This window comes from Saccharomycodes ludwigii, chromosome III (assembly GCF_020623625.1).
Source record: "Saccharomycodes ludwigii strain NBRC 1722 chromosome III, whole genome shotgun sequence".
NCBI classification, from domain to species: domain Eukaryota; kingdom Fungi; phylum Ascomycota; class Saccharomycetes; order Saccharomycodales; family Saccharomycodaceae; genus Saccharomycodes; species Saccharomycodes ludwigii.
In genome coordinates, this window is record NC_060202.1 from 6,885 (window position 1) to 26,614 (window position 19,730).

Genomic DNA, 19,730 nt, shown 5'->3' on the forward strand with positions numbered 1-19,730 from the left:
TGCAGCAGTAGCAATCTAATCCCATCGCGCGTATCTCCCAATAAATAATTTCAAAAAGTAAATATTATTTTTTTTAAGAATTCTATCCGCACATTTTCTATACGATGCAATCCACGTGACCCAAATGCTTTACCAACCGAGAATTAAAAAAATAAAAAACAAAACACAGACATCCTAATTTCTCTCAGAAATAAAAATAATCATACACTGTGTCCAACAAAAACTTACTCATATAAATCCTGAATGAATAAATAAATAATTTTTTTTTTTTTTTTTTAATTTATCCAAATAAAATACAGCATATATTTAATCCTCTTTGTACAATTAAAAAATCACTGACATTATTCTAAAGCATTCGTTTATTTATTTGTCATCAAATGTATCACGTGGTTTGAAAAAGACGAACCGCCTTCATTTCTAGTCCGTAATCCATCCGTCTTAGACAAAACACGCTTCGTTTTTTTACCTACTACGATTTGACGCGTTCTTCGTATCTTACTTAATTCGACGCGTCCTTCGTATCTTACTTGATTGACGCGTTGCTCTAGGAACCAAATTTCAAATATGGAAATATTGCTGCACTCAAGCACCAAATCGGGGAACGTATTAATCAACAAATTATACTTATACTTCATCTACTGAGGATCTTGAATTCCGATAAGTTGTTTACTTAAAGCTTATCAATATAAGAATCTGATACGGGTTCATCGGTGGTTAAGTCTTGTTAAAAAGTTATCCACTTGAATTCATATAACGATGATTCAGGAACTGCTATTGCTTGATCAAAAATAAAAATGAACATTAAGAATATGATAAAATAAAACACTTCGTATATAATTATAAGTAATATAAAAAGACACTCAGTAATAATATTATAATCAAGCATATAACTTTACTAAACACACAGTTTCATATTTTGCTTTACAAAGAATGCCAAATCACTATAATTCCAATAATAATAATAACGCTTCAGATCCGATTTCATCTGAACAAGATTCTTATTTCAGTTCGTGAAACCATACAATGCATTACTTGCGTGTAAAATACATGAGTCCGTACATTCAAAACGCGTCATATTTGTCACTCTTTTTTTCTGATGGTATGAGACGAATGCACGCGTCTGGTCGTTTTTGACGCAAGCATTCCGTCATTTTTCAAAGAATTTGACCATATTCAGCCAAAAAAAAAATACCTGTTAAACTATCGCACACTCACTACAAGGGCTCCATTCATTAACACATTTAACATGCACTTGATTAAAAAAAAAAAAAAAAAAAAAAATGTATTCATAACAATGTATCTATCCCACACATAACACCTGTACAATTGCTAGTTCAAACTGTTATTTTTTTTAATGCAAATTATAAAAACGTTTCATCCGAACAGTTTTGAGTCTTATTGGTTTTGAATGCTACTGCAATAGGAAAATGCTTGAATTTTTGTACTCTGAACTTACTTATAACTACATATTTTTGGTCTTGAATTAAATTAAATTTGAACAACAAATTGTATTAATAAAATTAAAAAAAAATGAAAGGTTGACTTTTTATAAATTTTAAATCGTAATATGTTTATGTAAATATGGTAGTTATTAGTTTTGTGCTGGTTTGCTTTATACAAGCACAATGTTAAAATCTTATAACTGAAAATAAATAAACAAATTTACTCATTTTATACGATTTGTTATTAAAAAAAGTGAAGCCCTAAAACGTAAAAGTCAAAAAAAACAGAGTCAAACAATTAGAGGCTAAGGTGTAGGATCAAAAAAATTAATGTCTATAAATTAGGGTCAAACATTTAAAGCCCTAAAAAAATAAAATCCATAAAATAAAATCCAGAAAATAAAATCCGGAAAATAAAATCCAGAAAATAAAATCCAGAAAATAAAATCCAGAAAATAAAATCCAGAAAATAAAATCCAGAAAATAAAATCCAGAAAATAAAGCCCTAAAAAAAACATCGAGAAAAGTAAAATCACGTAGTCCGAAAACAGCATATATCCCGATATGCCATCACTGCCATTCGAAGCTTAACCCGAGTTTCATTCTTATCTCAAAAAAAAATTAAAAAAAAAAAATCTAATCTTTCATTCAATCTTTTCCATCCCCACTTTCAACAACAACAACAACAACAACCAAGATAAACTACAATAACTCTGCCAAACAACTTTTAACTTTTGTGCAATCCTATATTCTGTATGTCCTGACTATCTAAATTACAGTTCCAATTTAATATTAAATCAGAATAACACAAATCTATATACACTTTGCTATGTCTATACAACCTTATCGATAAACAATTTACTCCTTTTTTTTTATTTTTATCTAGAGCACGTGATTGACAACGTAACTACTTTTTTTTTAATTTTTTTTTTTTTTGGTTGCATAAACGCATCTTCCATTTCGAGTTGCTACTACAACTACTACTACAAAAAAAAGAAACAGTATCAATCATTTGAACAGGAAAAAAAAAAAAAAAAAACCAACCCTTTACACAATTACTTTAATTCATACACACATACTTTTTATATCGAATAACCTATACAAAAAAAAAAATATACAAAGTGCCTGTGCAACAAATTCCAAATTCTTTGATGGAGCTTTATGGCGGTCTGCCAATTTTGTGAACATATAGTTGATCTGAGTATTCTGTATTTTGTGAGCGTATGCATATTAAATCGATTCCAATTCTCAATATCACACACCACATTTACTTCCAGCATCAGAATGTAGAAATATAAATTGATAATACAAGCATTTAACCAATGGAAATTTTCACAAGTTTTTTAATGGAATTTACGTTTCTAGCTTGTGTTTAGATTAATACAAAGAAAATTAATTTCTTCATCCTACAGGAGTAATACTATACTTGTATCTAGGTTTGTGTTATATATCCAAGTCTCTTTAGGGGGAAAAAAGTTATTTGTTCATGGCTTTGGCATAACAGTAATTGTACTCAAAATAATAAAATTAGCTGCATTTGAACAGTCTGAAAAGTGTTCTACCGAAATATCAAATAAACTGGGCTATACACTTAAGTGCTGTGTATATTATTACAAAATATGTTGTTTTTTTTTACGGAATATGGAGCTTTTTTTTTTTAATACATTGTCTCAAAGTCTTTTATTAGTCCACTGAACAATCATATAAATACTGCCATATTACTATATTGTTTTTGGATCACTAATATGTTCCAATCTCAAGTATTTACTCTACAGGTTCGGATAGTTTTCAAGTTGGTAAAAATGTTACCAAGCAAGATTTACATTTCACCCAAGAATTTGTAATCCAAGAGCGTAAAATAGATTGTACACTACACATTATTGGTCTACGCTTTGTTAGATCTTATTTAACACCTAAAGTTTTATTTTTTTACTTGTCTGTTCAAATCATCACAAAAGAGATTATTCTTATAGCATCAACAAATAAGTGGTAACTTATGCCTCCTCGTATCAAAGCAGCTGTTCACAAACTATTCTATATAGCACGTATTTCTTTTGTTGTTTCCTTATTTCAGATGTTTTTATGTTATGATAAGTGATAAAATATCTTACAGTTTGAAACACAGAAATGTGAATGTTGTGATTGGCCAAAAGCTATGATAGTTGAATGATCTATTATTTCTGATTTGTACTTGTATTAATGATGATGTGTTTCGTAAAGAGATATGAAACAAAACTCTCTGCCTCTTTTCATGTGATAAGTTCTCAAAAACAATCTCTAAATCAGTATTGTTATCTCCAGTAACAATTTAAAAGTTGTGACAATGACCCTGTCTAGCTTATGAAGCATGTGTGTGTAAAAATTACAGGAGATACTAAAAAAGATACATCCACGTTCCTGCTTTACCAACAAATATAAAATGTTACTACACTTGATCTGTTTACAAAAATCATCTACCTTGATCTCAGTTCAAAATGTTATTAAAAACTAGAATTACATGGTAGTCAAGTGTTTTGCTGATTTGGATTGATTGCTGCTATTCCACGAAATTACATTTAGAATATTGATCAATAGCATTAATAATCGTGCTCCAAATACAATCTTCTTTTATTTTCCTGTAAATATTATTCACAAAATAATGTACGTGGTGCCAAAAAGAAAATGAAGGGAATTGGTATCACAAATACACATCCCAGTTTTGTATAAGTTTTTCAACAACTGCTATGTAACAAGATCACTACTGCGTTTCCACAATTGGATGATCTTATTAATTTCAAATGATTGAATTGGTAACATATAAAACAAAATAGAATGTAATTATTAATTAAGATTCAGTACTGTGAAGTGCCTAAAAGTGTAACAAAATATATGTTTCATTATATTATTTGCAATGCCCTTGATTTTAGTCAAAATAAATATCCTTCTCTTTCTAATAGTAAGTCATTTCTTACCAACTCATGTTAGTCACACAATAAATCACAAATAAACTTGTTACTTACTCACTTGTCCAGGTAAACATATTTCCCAATATATTGATACAATATTCCATAGTAATACTTGTGTTACTCCTGTAATTAGGGGGAAAAAAAAAAAAAAGTCCATTTCAAACTAAATCAGAATTTCAAATTCCACACTAATCATATAATGTCATTTTGTAATAAACCTTTTTTTGATGAATATAATATCTAAATTGACATGCACATTTAGATTTTATGTATGCAATAGCTGGTCTTCATAAATATCATTGAATCTTTGAATAATCTTAAATATAGTAATGTTTGGTCTACACTTAGTAGATATAAACCGAGCATGTGTGTTGTCAGTTCTAGATCTAGTAGGATATTAGAATAAAAAGAAAAGCCTTATTACTAACCCACTTTTTTAAAATAATAATTAGAAACGAAGTTATAAGTGGTAATACCAATGGTTTACATGTCCACAGTATTAGAATGAAAAACTAAATATAACAAAAGTACTCGGGTATCAGATCGCAGAGTATAACCTTATTTGTTATTTGATTGATTTGTGAATTGATACTTTAATAAATAGGCACTTTTTGTGTTTTCAGTGTATCTTTTCTTTTTAAACTTTTATCATGCTTAATCAGTTATACACCACTTATATTTTGGATGACATGTGAATATTGATGTGTGCTTATTAGTAGCAATATGGTCCTTCACTCCAGTACAGTCATTATGATTCCAACAAACACGCAATGGTTATCCACTAGAATAACAAAATAATAATAAACAGCCCCTTTATAGTGTTGTTTTTCTTCACTCCAATCAGTATATATCCAGTTGAAACATTCTTTGAAAGTGTAGATATGATTTCGTATTTTGATAGGTTTTATAAATACTACCTAAATATCTGTTTTTTGATCAAAAACTTTTCTAATTTCTTGTAAGTTGTTGTACATTGTGTAAAATACTTGTTTTGTTTTGTTTTGTTATTTCTGATAATCAACAAACTGTTTTTTTTTAACTTTGTTGGTAATTCACAGCTTAAAAATATTTAGCATTTTTTACGAAAAAAATCTTTTTTTTTTTTTTTGCAGCCAAAGAAACAATTTTTTTTTTCGTTCGCTCAAAAATATCCTCTAAATTCACAATGTTATTTTATCAATAAAACTTTAATAAATGTTGTCTAATATGAAATATAGAAAGTGAAATTGCATTTGAACACCAGTTATTTCAAGAGTTATGGAGAGTTAGAAATGCACCAAGTTTTCACCCAATATATTTTATAAATTCACCAGAGAAACTATGCCATTGTAACTATCAAGACCATAAATAATTTCAAGCATTCAGATAACATATGAAGCAAAGAGAACTAAAAACTAAGTAGTTTAATATTACATATTGCAACAAGGATAATAGATGTGATAAAACCTAGTGAATAAACTTAAGACTAGTTTTCAATAACAAGTTTGTTTTGTTTTATGGATTATGTTACAATTCATTATATGTAAAGAATGAAGTTTATTTTTGTTAATTAACACCAAATAGCAGCAAACTTAAAATGAATGAATCACAACATCTCAATTGAACATACACAATGAATCAAATACCATTCAATATTGTTTTCAAATTTCTATCTATATTACAAGATCTCTACTTGTATGTTTTTTCTTTTAATATACGCTAAAGTTGATGAAATATAACAAGTACTCTGTTGACAAGGAATGCACTTCGCAGGATATACACACTTGTCTTTCAATATGAGCTTATGATTACACATTGTGATAAAGCAAGCACTTATATGAACTAATTATTAACAAACACTTGAATTATGGAATAATAAAAAAATAGAGCTTGTTAACTAAAGAATAATATATATATGAAGGGAAAGTTGATCACCAATCATGTTACAAATAAACATCGATTTTATAGAATCTAAGCAGACTCATAAGTTTGGAATTATTGGTTTAAAATGCACAACATAAATTATCTCATTGATCGAGTATTTACTTCCAAAAGAATAGATCTATATTATTCTTCATAGTTTAAGACACTTCTTTTTACTGTTATTATTAAACTTTGAACTCAGCAATAGAAGAAAAATTAAAACAAAAAGATCAGTATGAGAAACAAGAAAGAAAACAATATTCCAATGTTATCAATAAACAATCAGAAAAAAAAATTTTATTAGAAATAAAAACAACTTACAGTATGAAAAACTAAGTTGCTTCGATATTATAAAAAGAACGAACTATAAAATAAAATAAAAACACAAAATATGAAATCTGAACAAAATAAATACAAAAAAAATGACGAACTTAAAAAAAAAAATAAACTAAATATATCAGATACTATTCGAAAAATAAATTTTCACAAGAGTAATCTTAAAATAAATTGAAAAACAAAACAAATAAAGTAAAGAACATCTTGAAAGTGGATATTCTGTTTGAAACAGCACCAGCTTGGTAAATAGAAATTAATCCACTAGATGCTGGTTGAGATTGAATACTTTGAACCTCAATAGCAGCTGTGCTAGAAACAGTTTCTGATTGAATAGTGGTGGTGCTAACTTTGCCACCAGATGTAGTCTTGGTAACAACATTGATGGAATTACCAGAGTTGCCATTGCCACTCTTGGTAACAGCGGTATAAACAAAACCAGAAGAAATAGTCTCAACATATTCACTAGCATTGCCTGGAGAACCTGATCCGTTTTCATTATTATTGTTTGGAACAATAGTAGATGTAATAACAGATGTGATGGTACTACCTGATGTTGTAAACACACTAGTCTTAATAACAGTAACTGGTGTATTAGCAGTTTCGGAACTACCAGATCCACCGTTGTTGTTGTTGTTGTTGTTTTTTTGGAATAGTGGATGTGTAAGCACCTGTCCATAGGGTGTAAGTGATAGTAGTACCCTTGTTTTCTAGAGTTTCAACAGTGTAGATAGTGGAGGTAGTTGGAATACCATCTGAGCCAATACTGGTAGTAACACTAGTACCAATGGTAGAAGTGAATGTACCAGTCCATGGTGTGTATGTAGTAGTAGTAACTTCAACATCTGGAGTTTCAACTGTGTAGATAGTAGAGATAGTTGGAATACCATCTGTACCAATACTGGTAGTTACATCTGTATTAATGGTAGATGTGTATGTACCAGTCCATGGTGTGTAGGTGGTAGTAGTACCTTCAACTACTGGAGTCTCAACTGTGTAGATGGTAGAGGTTGTTGGAATACCATCTGTACCAATATTGGTAGTTACACTAGTACCAATGGTAGATGTATATGTACCAGTCCATGGTGTGTATGTTGTAGTTTCACGTTCAAATGCTGGGCAATAAGATTCATCTTCACCGAATGTATAAATGTAATTAGTAAAATCATTAATAACGGTTCCATTGGGTAATGTTGCTGAAAAATCTAAGCTTGCTTTTGTAATTGCATTTGAAAATATAATTCTTATTGGGTAATAAAGTCCACCAATTAGAGTTTTTTCACTAGATACAGAAGCTTCTTTTCCTGATTCGCAACCCTTAATAGCATTTAGCAAAAAATTTGTTGTGGTAGCAGTAATATCATTTTGTTCGCAAAAACCAAACGCATCTTGATCAAACAACAAACCAGCTGAATCGTCAACATTTCCTAGGGTAAATGTATAAGAACCTGTTTCTGGGGCTAAAAAGTAGCCGGTAATTTCCATTGTAAAATTGGTAAAATATGTATCATAATTATAAACAAGTGATAAGGAGTAAGAAGTTCCAGCGCTAGTATAAAAATCACTTAATCCTAATGGACCTGCTGATGGACAAGTCCATGTTGTTTTTTTTACATTTCAAGGCTCACCGTAACAAATAAAAATATTTGGATAAATCATATGGATTATATAAACATAGATATCCAGGTTCAAACGAAACAGTAGTAATACCATTTTGCGAATGATATGGGGCAGATTTTTGATAATATCCGTACGCCATATAATCCAAACTTGTATATGTAGTAGTATTGTCTATAATATAATTATACCATTTCACCTTAAAACCATTAGTAGGCTGTGTAATTGGATCACACGCATCATTTGTATCAACCAGTGTTGTAGCATCAATTATTACTGTCCATTGTAATAAAAAAAGGATTAGTAATAAAACCAAAACCCCTTTTTTTATAAGTAGTGGATGTCATTATCGCTAAATATAAATTACTCTGTTTTTTTTTTTTTTTTTTTATATATTAAAAAAATAAAATAAAAGGAATATTATAAAATTTAAATTTTTACTGAAAAATGCTTCTTTTTATATAAATTTTGTTAAATTTCTTTAAACCTTAAGAATAATTTTTTTGTGATTATAAACTAACTTTAATAATCTTTTTTTTTTATTTTTATAATGAATATTTCTTTGTGAGCAAAATTTTTAACAATATTGCTCATTAATTTTGTTAAAGCTTTTGAAAATTTGCTAAAATAAAAGCAATAAAATTATAGATTTAATATTCTACATAATTTTTTATCTTAAAGAAATATACTAAATTAAATTTTATATGATAAATATTATGAGACATCTTACAAACTATGTTATACAAAAAAAAATAGTTTACATAAATTAGAAAAAAATAACTAAATATATTTTATTGACAAGAATATTTTACAACTAATATCCGAAAATGACTTTTCTTTGGATAAAATACATAGTATAACGAACAGTTTATATTAATTACAGGGTTATATTTTAAACAATGCACCTAAATATTTTTTTTTCGTCCACTTAAAAAATATAATACAATGAACATTTTATATTTATTACTAAATTATTCTTCAAAAAAAAATATTTTTGTACATTATCATCTTAAAAAAGGATATATCACAAACTAGAAGATTAACATTGGATAAAAACCTAATTGAAAAATAACGTCGAGAAAATAAAAATTATTTCCAATTTTTTTTATTTAAAATTTTACAATTAATATATTTTAGCTTAAGATAAAAAAAAAAAGAAAAAAAGTTTTTCGTAAAATTTAATGTTTGTATATGTTGTTTTTAATTTTTTTTTTTGTCCACACAAATTTTATTGTCGTAAATAGTTAGCATATCTGATAACTCTTTTTTTTTAAGTTTATACGAATGAGAACAATTGCCAATGTTTGTATTAAAGTGAATATTATCGTGCTTTGCAATATAACCAACCACTTAGATTTTTTTATTAAAGTGGAGGGTATTCCATCTGGGGATAAAATGTGATAATATTTTTATATCCATAGGAATTGACTAATAATAAACTATAATAGAAGGAAAAAGCTTATGCATAAAAAAATTTTGTGTGATTCAATTCACTAAAAAAAAAAAAAAAAAAAAAAAAAATGTTGTTGATTTTATTTTTTTTGAAAAATAACTAAATCTTTACAAAATGTTTGAAATAATAACCAAATATATAAAGATAATAAAGATAATTTTCTTCTAAATACACAATAAAATAAATAGTTGATATTCATTACACTATATATTATATACATCTTATTTCAAAGATATGCGGTTGCCTAGATTAAATAAAGCAACAAATTATTAGTACTAATTCCATTAGATATTTAACCAACAAAGGTCAAAGATCTGGATTTTCTGAAAATAGATAATAAAACAAAAAATTGCTACTAGTTACAATAGATATCTTAATTTGTGCTACAGTAAATGTGATTATATTTTAATATTTTCCGAGTTGAGACAGTTAATCTATTTTAGTAATAAAGATTTATGGATCTGCTTGAAGTGGAAAAAATAAAAAAGGCAAGATGGTTTGTGCAGCTTTGTTATAGCAGGAAACTTTTAATTATTTATTATATATATGAGTAAAATTATTGATATGATTTAAAATAGCACAAAAACCCAAAAAGTTATTTTATACGAAGTGATATTTTTTGTAATTGTTATCTTTTTAATATTTGTTGAAAAAAAGGGGGAAAAGATCCGGATTAATAAATAACAAATCTTTTCAGACGCGGATATTTAAGACGCGAGCTAACCTTCTTTTAAAAATACTTTGGTTAAGATTATTTATTTACGTATTTTGTAGAACAATAGAAAATAAAGCGATTAATAAAGCTTGATACTATTTTTATTTTTTTTTTTTTTTTTTTTTTTTATTGATAAAACCACTTATATATTAATGATTTACGGGAATTTATACAGAGATGAAATATAAGATTGTGTGGTGAAAATTTATTCACCAAATATATTACTTAGCCCTTCAAAATATAAGTGTATGTATTGATTAGATTATTGCATTCTCAAATATAAAGAAAAAATAACTATAATAAGATTTATAACCAGGCTAGACAAAAAACCATAAAAATGAATTGCACAGCACACTTGAAAAACTAAATCAACTAAGGTTAAACGTGATTGGTGTATAAGTCCATATTAGAATTTCATAATTTAAATATTATTTTTTTTTCTAAACTACAAATTAATATCATTTTACACGAACTATCGGATAATGCTGTAGTCCGAAATTTTAAAGGACTAGTTTTTTGTACTCAAAATCATTTTCATCAAGGAGAACGAAAAAAAAGTTATCATCAAATCTTATTAAATGAAGATAGATTGTGGGTTAAAAGTAAATAATATCAAACGAACGTAATGATATAATCACACTTAATTCGTTAATACATATATTATAAAAACATTTAAGATTGGATAATTCCTAAAGCAAATTATTTTTAGCCAATAACACTAATAAAAAAATTCATCAAATATAGATAGATATAAGTAAAATGAAAAAAAAAACATATGATGATTAACCCATTTTCGTATTTGAAATAACACATGCTGTTGGGACCAAATTCCAAATATAGAAATGTTGCTGGGATCAACTACCAAATTGGGAACTGTATTAATAAGCAAATTATACTTATGCTTCGACTATGGAGGATCTTGAATCCTGAAAGTTTTTTTACATAAAATTTATCAAGATAAGAATCTGATAACGAATCATCGGTAGTTAAGTCTTGTTAAAAAGTTATCTACTTGGATTCATTTATCGATGATTCAGGAACTGATATTGCTTGATCAAAAATAAAATCATGCTATAAAATGCAAACAAAAAAATGAAGATTAAGAGTATAATAACACTTTAGATCCGGTTTCATCCGCATAATCAAGTTTTACCAATTTTATGATGTGATTTGCTCCTAGCTTTTTTATTTTTAAAATTATACAGTTAGAACCTACAACAAGGAATTCTGATGACTCGACTGATTTATTATCAGATTAAATTACTATTAGATTTTTTTCAGTAAAATAGCACCATGTTTTTTTTTTTTTTTTTTCATTTAAAACAAAAAACTGATGTATCAAAAGACAAAAAGTTCAGTTTTTAAACCTACCATTAATTAAAAAGTGTATTTTCCAAGATGTTAACAAAGAGATGTTTACACTTTAAAGTAGCTCTACAAAAAATGAAAGTTTGGATAATAACTTCATCAATTGCTTTTATATATTTGATAAAAAAGATTTTTCTTGTCAAGATTATGAATATATCACTAACACTTAAACATTATAGACGTATTATGTTATAAAAACTACTGACACTGTTAAGTTTTAAAAAACTATAACTTCCAACATTGTGGTTTGATACAATGGTAATACCAATATTCCAAAGCACAATAAAAACCATGTATCTGTCGATTCAAGTTACTAGTTCTGAAACCCTTGTTATTTCCAGTTGTCCCAGTTACTGTTACTAAGACTAGTGTGTTTACAATATCTGGAAGTACCATCACATCTGTTATTACATCCACTATTGTTCCAAACAATAATAATGAAAACGGATCAGGTTCTCCAGGCAATGCTAGTGAATATGTTGGCACTATTTCTTCCGGTTCTGTTTACACCACTGGTACCAAGACCACATCAGGTAGGAAAGTTATTACTACTACTATCCAATCACAAACTGTTTCTAGCACAGCTGCTATTGAAGTTCAAAGTATTCAATCTCAACCAGCATCTAGTGGATTAATTTCTACTTCCCATGATGGCGCTGTTTCAAATAGAATGCCCACTTTCAAGATGTTTTTCACTTTATTTGTTTTATTTTTCAATTTCTTCTAAGTCTCGTGCTTACCTTCTTATCAATATGATATAATTACTTTAGATCAAATTTTTTTTTTATAAAATTTTAAGTTCGTCATTTTTTTTTTGTCTTTATTCCATCCAAATTTGATATTTTTTATCTTCCTATTTTAAAGCTCGTATTTTATATTTTTAAAATAACTAAGTTTTTGTAAACTAAGCTGTTTTTGTTTTTAATAAAAAGTTTTTTTTATTTTATTTTATGGTTTCTTTTTTAATTTTGAATTGATTCTTTTTTCTTTGTAGGCTCTAAAATAACTTTTCTTTCACATAAACATCGTTCTAATTATAATCTTAACCTTCAATTAACAAATGAACGAAATATTTAAAACTATGAAAAACAATATAAGTCCATTCACTTAAGGAGGAGATAAGTTTGTGGTATATAACTCCTGTGTATGCTTTAAACGAAAAATTACAAACTATAAAGTCTGCTTATACCAGACAAAATCATTTTTATTTTATAACAAGAACCACTAATTAATTCTCATATCCGTTTTTGTTTTTTGTTTAATCGACATATTTTATCCTTTATTGCCAAACAATTTTTTATTTTTTATTGTTACAAGTATTGATTGGTTGTTGATATTGGCATGTGTAGAGTTGCTAATTCCTTATTGTTTCCTTTTTCTATTTTTACAGCCGAATACAAATTATGATATCTTGTAATACCGTTTTTTTTAATAAAGTGGTTATCACATTTAACAAATTGTTGAGTATACTAAAAGGGAGAATGCAGTTCTTAAACGTCCAAGGATAGAGATGCGTTTAAAAATAACATTGGAAACCACTAATTATAGTTTTCAATACTTTATCCACTTTACAATTTTAAATGAGGTAACACAATTCAGTATTTTTAGTTTATTTGTCGCTCGATGCTAAATAAAATAAAATTTAAATTATCATTAGTATTAATAAAAATCTGATCTAAGCCTAATTTAACATATCCACTTGATTTTACAACATCTACTATTGTGCTAGTTGGAATAAAAAAAAAAAGTGAAGCATAGTATTAAAACTAACCATTACTTTTATCATTAAAATCTGTTATTTGTTCCTGGTTTATTTCTGTTAGATGATTTATTAGAAGTAAGTGCGCTACTCGTTGTTACAAGGGTATGGTTTTTCTAATATATGTTTTTTGATCAAATTATATGGTAGCCTGGTGCAGTTATAAGTTCCCACAAGTGTTGTCATTGCAGATGTTTCAACCCATTTTTATCCTTGTTTTGTCCTTGGCATATGCATTACATGTTGGTTATACCATTCTGTTAAATAATAACGTTAGTCTTGTTGTTGATGCAGTAATCCAATAAAAAAGACAAACTGAAAAAAAAAAAAGTTTTTGCAGCCACTTCAAAAAAAATAAAAATTGTTTTCGTAGAAAATGCAAAAAAAAAACTTTTTTTAAAATGTAAATCGTAGAAAAAAAAAAGTTATAAATTATTACTTCATTTTCAAAGCAAACATCAAAGAGTACTTTATTATATAACCATTAAGAGAAATCCAAAAAATAAAATGGTCTTTGGCTAAATTGGAAAAAATTTATAACATATATCATATCTAAACGCTGATTTAAAAATAAGTACCAAATCATGAAAATTATAACACCAACTTAACAAAAATTAAACATTTACAGATCACATGTTAGTAAGTGAACAGACTGGGGGAGGGGGAAATTAGATACAAATGAATGGAGTATTTTTTAGTGGTACAACATTATCAACAAAGTTACTGAGAAGGATAAATTTTTAAAAGTGTTGTGTTGTTGTTTTTCCAGTTTACTAACCAAGGTGGAATGGTAAAGATATTAACTTTCCCCTTTCTGCTTAGTAAACAATATGTTTAATTAACTGCAGATATCACCAAGTGAATTACTATTTTCAATATATTAGACTCAAAAATGCTAACTAGAATTTAATTGTTGCTAGTTTGAATTAAAAATATAGTCAACTAATCTAATGACAATATTTACGTACATTTTGTTTTTTCATAAAATATTAAAATCAATTCATTACACACACACACAAAAAGAAGAAGAAGATATGAATATAAACGTAAATCTGAAACACAGATCACAAAGCACTTTTACTTTCTAGCCAAAATATAAAAAGTCCCCCATTCAACTCTTAACTTAGTATCATCAGTCCAACCAAATTCTTCTTTCAACTCGCCAACAAACATATCAGCAATATTTTTCCCTTTTTCCCCATATTTTTGTTGCCAATTGTGGTAGGCACTCCAACTATACAAATATTTTCTAAAATCAGCCATGGTATAGTCATCTCTAGCAATTTGGAAAGCAGTCTTTTTGTTACTTTTCATTGGAACATAGTCAATTTTAATCACGTCTGAGAAAAGATCAGTTGGTAACTTAATATCCCTGCAAAAATTCCTCAAATATGATTTACCAGGCTGTTGCCAGCATGGGCCCATGTACCTATCATCGTCAAAAACAAATTTCTCATAAATTTCGTTTGCCTTTGGATAATCAAGAAATCTTGGTTCGACATAAGCCCAAATAGCCAACGTACCATTAGTTTTCAAAACTTTATAGGCTTCCTTGAAGAACTTGTCTGTATCAAACCAATGAATGGCTTCTGCACAAGTGATTAAATCAACTGAATCTGGTGGAAGAACAGAGCTCAGGTTTTCAGCTTTACAACACAAAAATTTTATAGTTTTGTCAGTGTTTTTTTGTTCAAATTCTTTTTTTAGTTCGTTAGCTGGTTCTAACATCTTACTTGAAGGATCAGTACCAATAACATGATGGAAGTATTTCAATAAAGGGAAAGTTCCAATACCAGTACCACAACCAACGTCAACTGCAGTTTCTCTTTCACCCTTATGATATGAAAGAATGGCGTTATATAAAGATTCAGGGTATGTTGGTCTGTTATCCTTGTAATGTTTTGAATCAAACTTTTGGTCTGCAAATGTAGACATTTTCTTTTTTTATTTTTTTTTTGAGGTTTTGTTAATATAGTGACAACTATGTAGTTTTTTTTCCTTAACAAAAGTGTAGGGTTTCAAAGTAGGGGATACATTTCATCAACAATAATCCACAGTAGATATCTTTTGGCCTTACTCCTTTTATATAATTAAATTACGAGGAATGGTCTTAAGATACAAAACAAATCTTAAAGTTTAGGAGCGATTATTTTTTTATTTTTAAGGGGTAAGATCAGATTTTCCTTGGCAGTTTTCGTCGGTACTGGCAGAACAAAAAGGTTCCGTTTGTTTACATAGATATATACCGTTTTATTATCTCAGTAATTCACAATTGTTGGTGTAGTTTATATGATTTGTTGCCGTGCCACCATGTGATTTGTAGTAGATTTACACTCTAAACAAATAAGCTTGTACCTCTCCCTTTTTAATGTTCATGTACGTCGTTTATTTTAGAATAAACACACAAGACGAGTACCCCTATATCGGTTGCTATCCGAACAACGCATATCCGTACATTTCGTACTTTTGCTTTTAAAAAGTATATTAAAAAAAAATATGATTCTTTCACGTTACTCACATTTTAATACTATTATTTTTTTCATAACAAACGAGGTTATATAAAAAAAGAGGTAATAAATCTAATTTAATCATAAAAAACAAAAGACTAACAAATTTCTTTTTTTTTTTAATATTTTTTTTAGATAAGTGATTTGAAGTGCAAAAAAGAATACACTAGAAATCATTTCACCGCATTAAAAATCTTGCACAATACTTATTAAGAATGGCAGTTCATTAACACACACGTACATAATATTATATATACCAGTATATAAATCTATATTTCAATGTTTCAATGGAACAACTAATCTCTTGAAAGACCCCTCTTCTCTGCATTTTTCTTGGTGAATACCCATCAATCTTTGGGCTTCTAATGGGTCTTCCACTTCGTTGGGTTCTGGCCATGACAAATATTCATTGGTGTAATTGGACTTGTAATCCAATGGCAAAATCTCCAATCTCTTACCGTACCCAGTAACTTTTTTCCAATCACGATGCACATTGTACAAAGAACTGGAAAAGTAAGCAAAACATCTTTGGTATTGTTTGTAAGCCAAATCAGTATTCAATTGTGGCTTCAAATCTGTATATGTAGCCCAAGATTGTTCTGGGTGGTTCAAAACATCATCAGTGGCCTTTTTAATAGCAATCAAAAACTTTCTAACTTTGTCTCCATTCTTGGCCAAAAACTCATCATTACAAATGTACAAAATAGTACAGAAACAGCAACAACCCAAACAAGCCAACTTGTCAATTCTCAACATTTGAACATCAGTAACTGGTCTGCCATGCTTTTTGCAGTATTCTTCCAATTCCACTTGTTGAATACATTCAATACCAATACCAGCATGAATCTTGCCCTCGATGATATATTTGGCAACATTCATACCACATCTAACAGCAGTGTAGTCGTTCGGTGTCATACCATAATGCTTGGTCAATTCGTCCAATTGAATCTTACCAAATTCACCAACATAACCAATCTTTTTACCCTTCAAAGATTGGAAATCTTCAGTGATACCGCTGCCTTTCAAGTACAATAACCCAGTGAATGGTTCATCTAACAAAGAGGCAACAGAAGTAACAGGGAACCCTCTAGCTTTAGCGGCCAAAGTGTGAATCATAGCTTTCAAACCCATGTCGACTTTACCAGACCCAATTAATTCAGTTACATCGGATGGATTGCTTGGTTCCAAAATAGCAATATCTAAGCCTTGCTCTTTGAAGTATCCCTTGGTTTGAGCCAAATAAATTGGAATGTGGTATGCAGCAGCTTGCCAGTTAAGTAAAAAGGTGATTTTATCAGTGGACATTTTGTTCTTGTTTGTTCTTGTTTGTTGATCTTTGTGTTTTTAGAAAGGAAAGGAAAGCAAATATCTTGATGATAATTATCCATGGCCTTTATATACATTTCATTTTACATTTTTATTTGTTCATTTCCTCCCCTGTTGAGTAGAAGTATTCAAAAAAATAAAAGAACGTGGATTATAAATCTTTGTATTTTGAATTCATAAGCTATGCCTTATTATTGGATTTTATTTTTTTGTTAGCATGTTTGTAAAGATGTCTAGTTTATTATTCAAATGTTTAAGGTAATTTTTTTTCTTATGTTTTTTTTTTTTATTAGGCGCAGAAAAAAAAAATATAAAATTGTGTTGCATAATATTTTGATGTTGTAGGAAAAACCTAAATACACAAAGAAGAATGAATATTTTTTCTTCAAAGTATTTGAAAAAAGTTACTAACAGAGCATAAGAGAATATACATGATAGAATTTAATATATTGACAAAGTTAGTTGTTTTTTAGTCACTTTTTATACGTAATGATACACTTGTTTGAATATTATTATAAGACTATAAGAATAAAATAAACTATTAGCAGATTCAAACCTTTTTCATCAATCTCTTAGCAAAAAAAAAAGGGTTTGATACATTGCGGTTCGTTAGAATCATAATACTGTACCAAAATCTTATTCTTAATATTTAAAATAAGATTTATTGGATTAAATTGGATATAGATTTTTATTCACTTGTTTATTTATAAAAATAATAACAAACACCCTAAAAAAGGGCAAAGTAAATGTCATTTTTTACAAGCGATAACCCCGTTAAGCACATGCTTAAAATATATTAAATTCTTATTCTTTCTTTTTCACAAAAATTTAGAAAATACTCGATTCTAAAAAAATAAACAAACTCTATTTAGATCCCATATACATAACTTGTTGGATATCTTGACATGTATCATCTATAATCATTGTATGTTTGTAAGAAAACAGACTTCCATCCTTATAAGTACCTATTATAATCAAACAATTGGAATAGCCAGAACTTTAAACAGCAATAATATAATATACAGGATTACCATCAGTCATGTAAACATATTATTTTCAGTTTCTCCATAACCAGCTTAAAATTAACAACAATTTGAAGATTCATTTATTTGTTAAGTTTCCACTCTATTAAAACTTTTCAATACATTTGTTGCATATTTATATATAATTAGATCAGGTTTCTTCATAATAGCATTTTCCAAAATAATAATACCATCTATTAGCCCATATTAATTTGCAAACAACTTCTATATAGATCTGTTATTATGTGTATATCTGCACTCAAATCTCTTAAATTTGTAAAAACAAATATGTTATTAAAAGGTCTAGTAAACAAATCGTAGTATTTATTATCAACGCTAAAATAATAATCTTGCAACCGCTGATTTAAAAAAAAAAAGCATTATCTAAAGTATAAAATGGGAAGATAATACAAATATGCTTTAAAATTTCCCCATTTTTGGTAGTAATTAATGGCTTCGCTGCTGACATTTTGTTATAATTAAATGAGATAAGTCTAAATAGAGAAGTATTTAAAACTATTTGCTTAGAATGTGAATTAATGTTCAATATCGAACTAATCATTGTTGCTTTTTATTTCTCAGTATTTTCTGCACCACTGGTTAATAATAGATATGAAGTATTCCCTTAGTTCTAGTAATTTAATGTTCTGAGTGCATTCACGATTAGTTTGTCATGATCTGTCAATACACCACCAATATCAAAGAAGTATGCAATTGAAGGGGTATGAACATTAGAATGATGTATATGTTTAGTGGTAACAGAATTTGCGTTACTACAGTGATAGTAATTAATTGCCAATTTAACTCTAAAGATAGGTGGGAATTTATGATGTATCTATTATCTCATTCTGATTTGTTTACTTTCCTTTTTTTTTTTTTTTTTTTGTTTTCCCTAATTCAAAAAAAAAGAAAAAATTTCGAACATTCATCACAATCTATCGAATTTAACTCAATTGAAAATAATGGTCAAACTTTACCCGCCCCATTCAAAAAAAAAAAAAAAAAAAAAAAAAAATTAACATTTAAATTTTAAAATTTACGAAAGGAGATAACGTTAATGCTACGTGAACCGACAAATATAAAAAATTAGAATGACAAACGATTTATTTTTATGACAAGAATAAATAAACTACAAATCATGTAACTTAGATGAATGAAATATCAAAGATTGTTATTAATTGAAAACGTAACAGTTGAATTAACTAAGAATAAGAAGATAATCATATTATTAACCATAACGTTAATAACCTGGTGCAAAGCACATTGCCCATAAATTATTCAATGAGCAGTAAAGTGTAATTATCAGCATGTGATATAGTCACGTAATAAAAATAATCAACA

At 28.0% G+C, this 19,730-nt stretch overlaps 3 protein-coding genes across 3 annotated transcripts; all 3 read right to left on the reverse strand.

Annotated features, from left to right (window-relative positions):
* Positions 1-7,231: 7,231 nt before the first annotated feature.
* Positions 7,232-8,107, reverse strand: SCDLUD_002246 (uncharacterized protein; the record flags this gene model as incomplete). The annotated part of the gene is made up of 1 exon (XM_046081372.1): positions 7,232-8,107. One exon carries the CDS (start codon positions 8,105-8,107, stop codon positions 7,232-7,234), a length of 876 nt encoding a protein of 291 aa, XP_045934726.1.
* Positions 8,108-14,611: 6,504 nt separating this feature from the next.
* SCDLUD_002247 (class I SAM-dependent methyltransferase) lies at positions 14,612-15,469 on the reverse strand (the record flags this gene model as incomplete). The annotated part of the gene is made up of 1 exon (XM_046081479.1): positions 14,612-15,469. One exon carries the CDS (start codon positions 15,467-15,469, stop codon positions 14,612-14,614), a length of 858 nt encoding a protein of 285 aa, XP_045934727.1.
* An 848-nt stretch (positions 15,470-16,317) lies between these two features.
* SCDLUD_002248 (NMT1/THI5 family protein) lies at positions 16,318-17,346 on the reverse strand (the record flags this gene model as incomplete). The annotated part of the gene is made up of 1 exon (XM_046081488.1): positions 16,318-17,346. One exon carries the CDS (start codon positions 17,344-17,346, stop codon positions 16,318-16,320), a length of 1,029 nt encoding a protein of 342 aa, XP_045934728.1.
* Between the last annotated feature and the right edge of the window lie 2,384 nt (positions 17,347-19,730).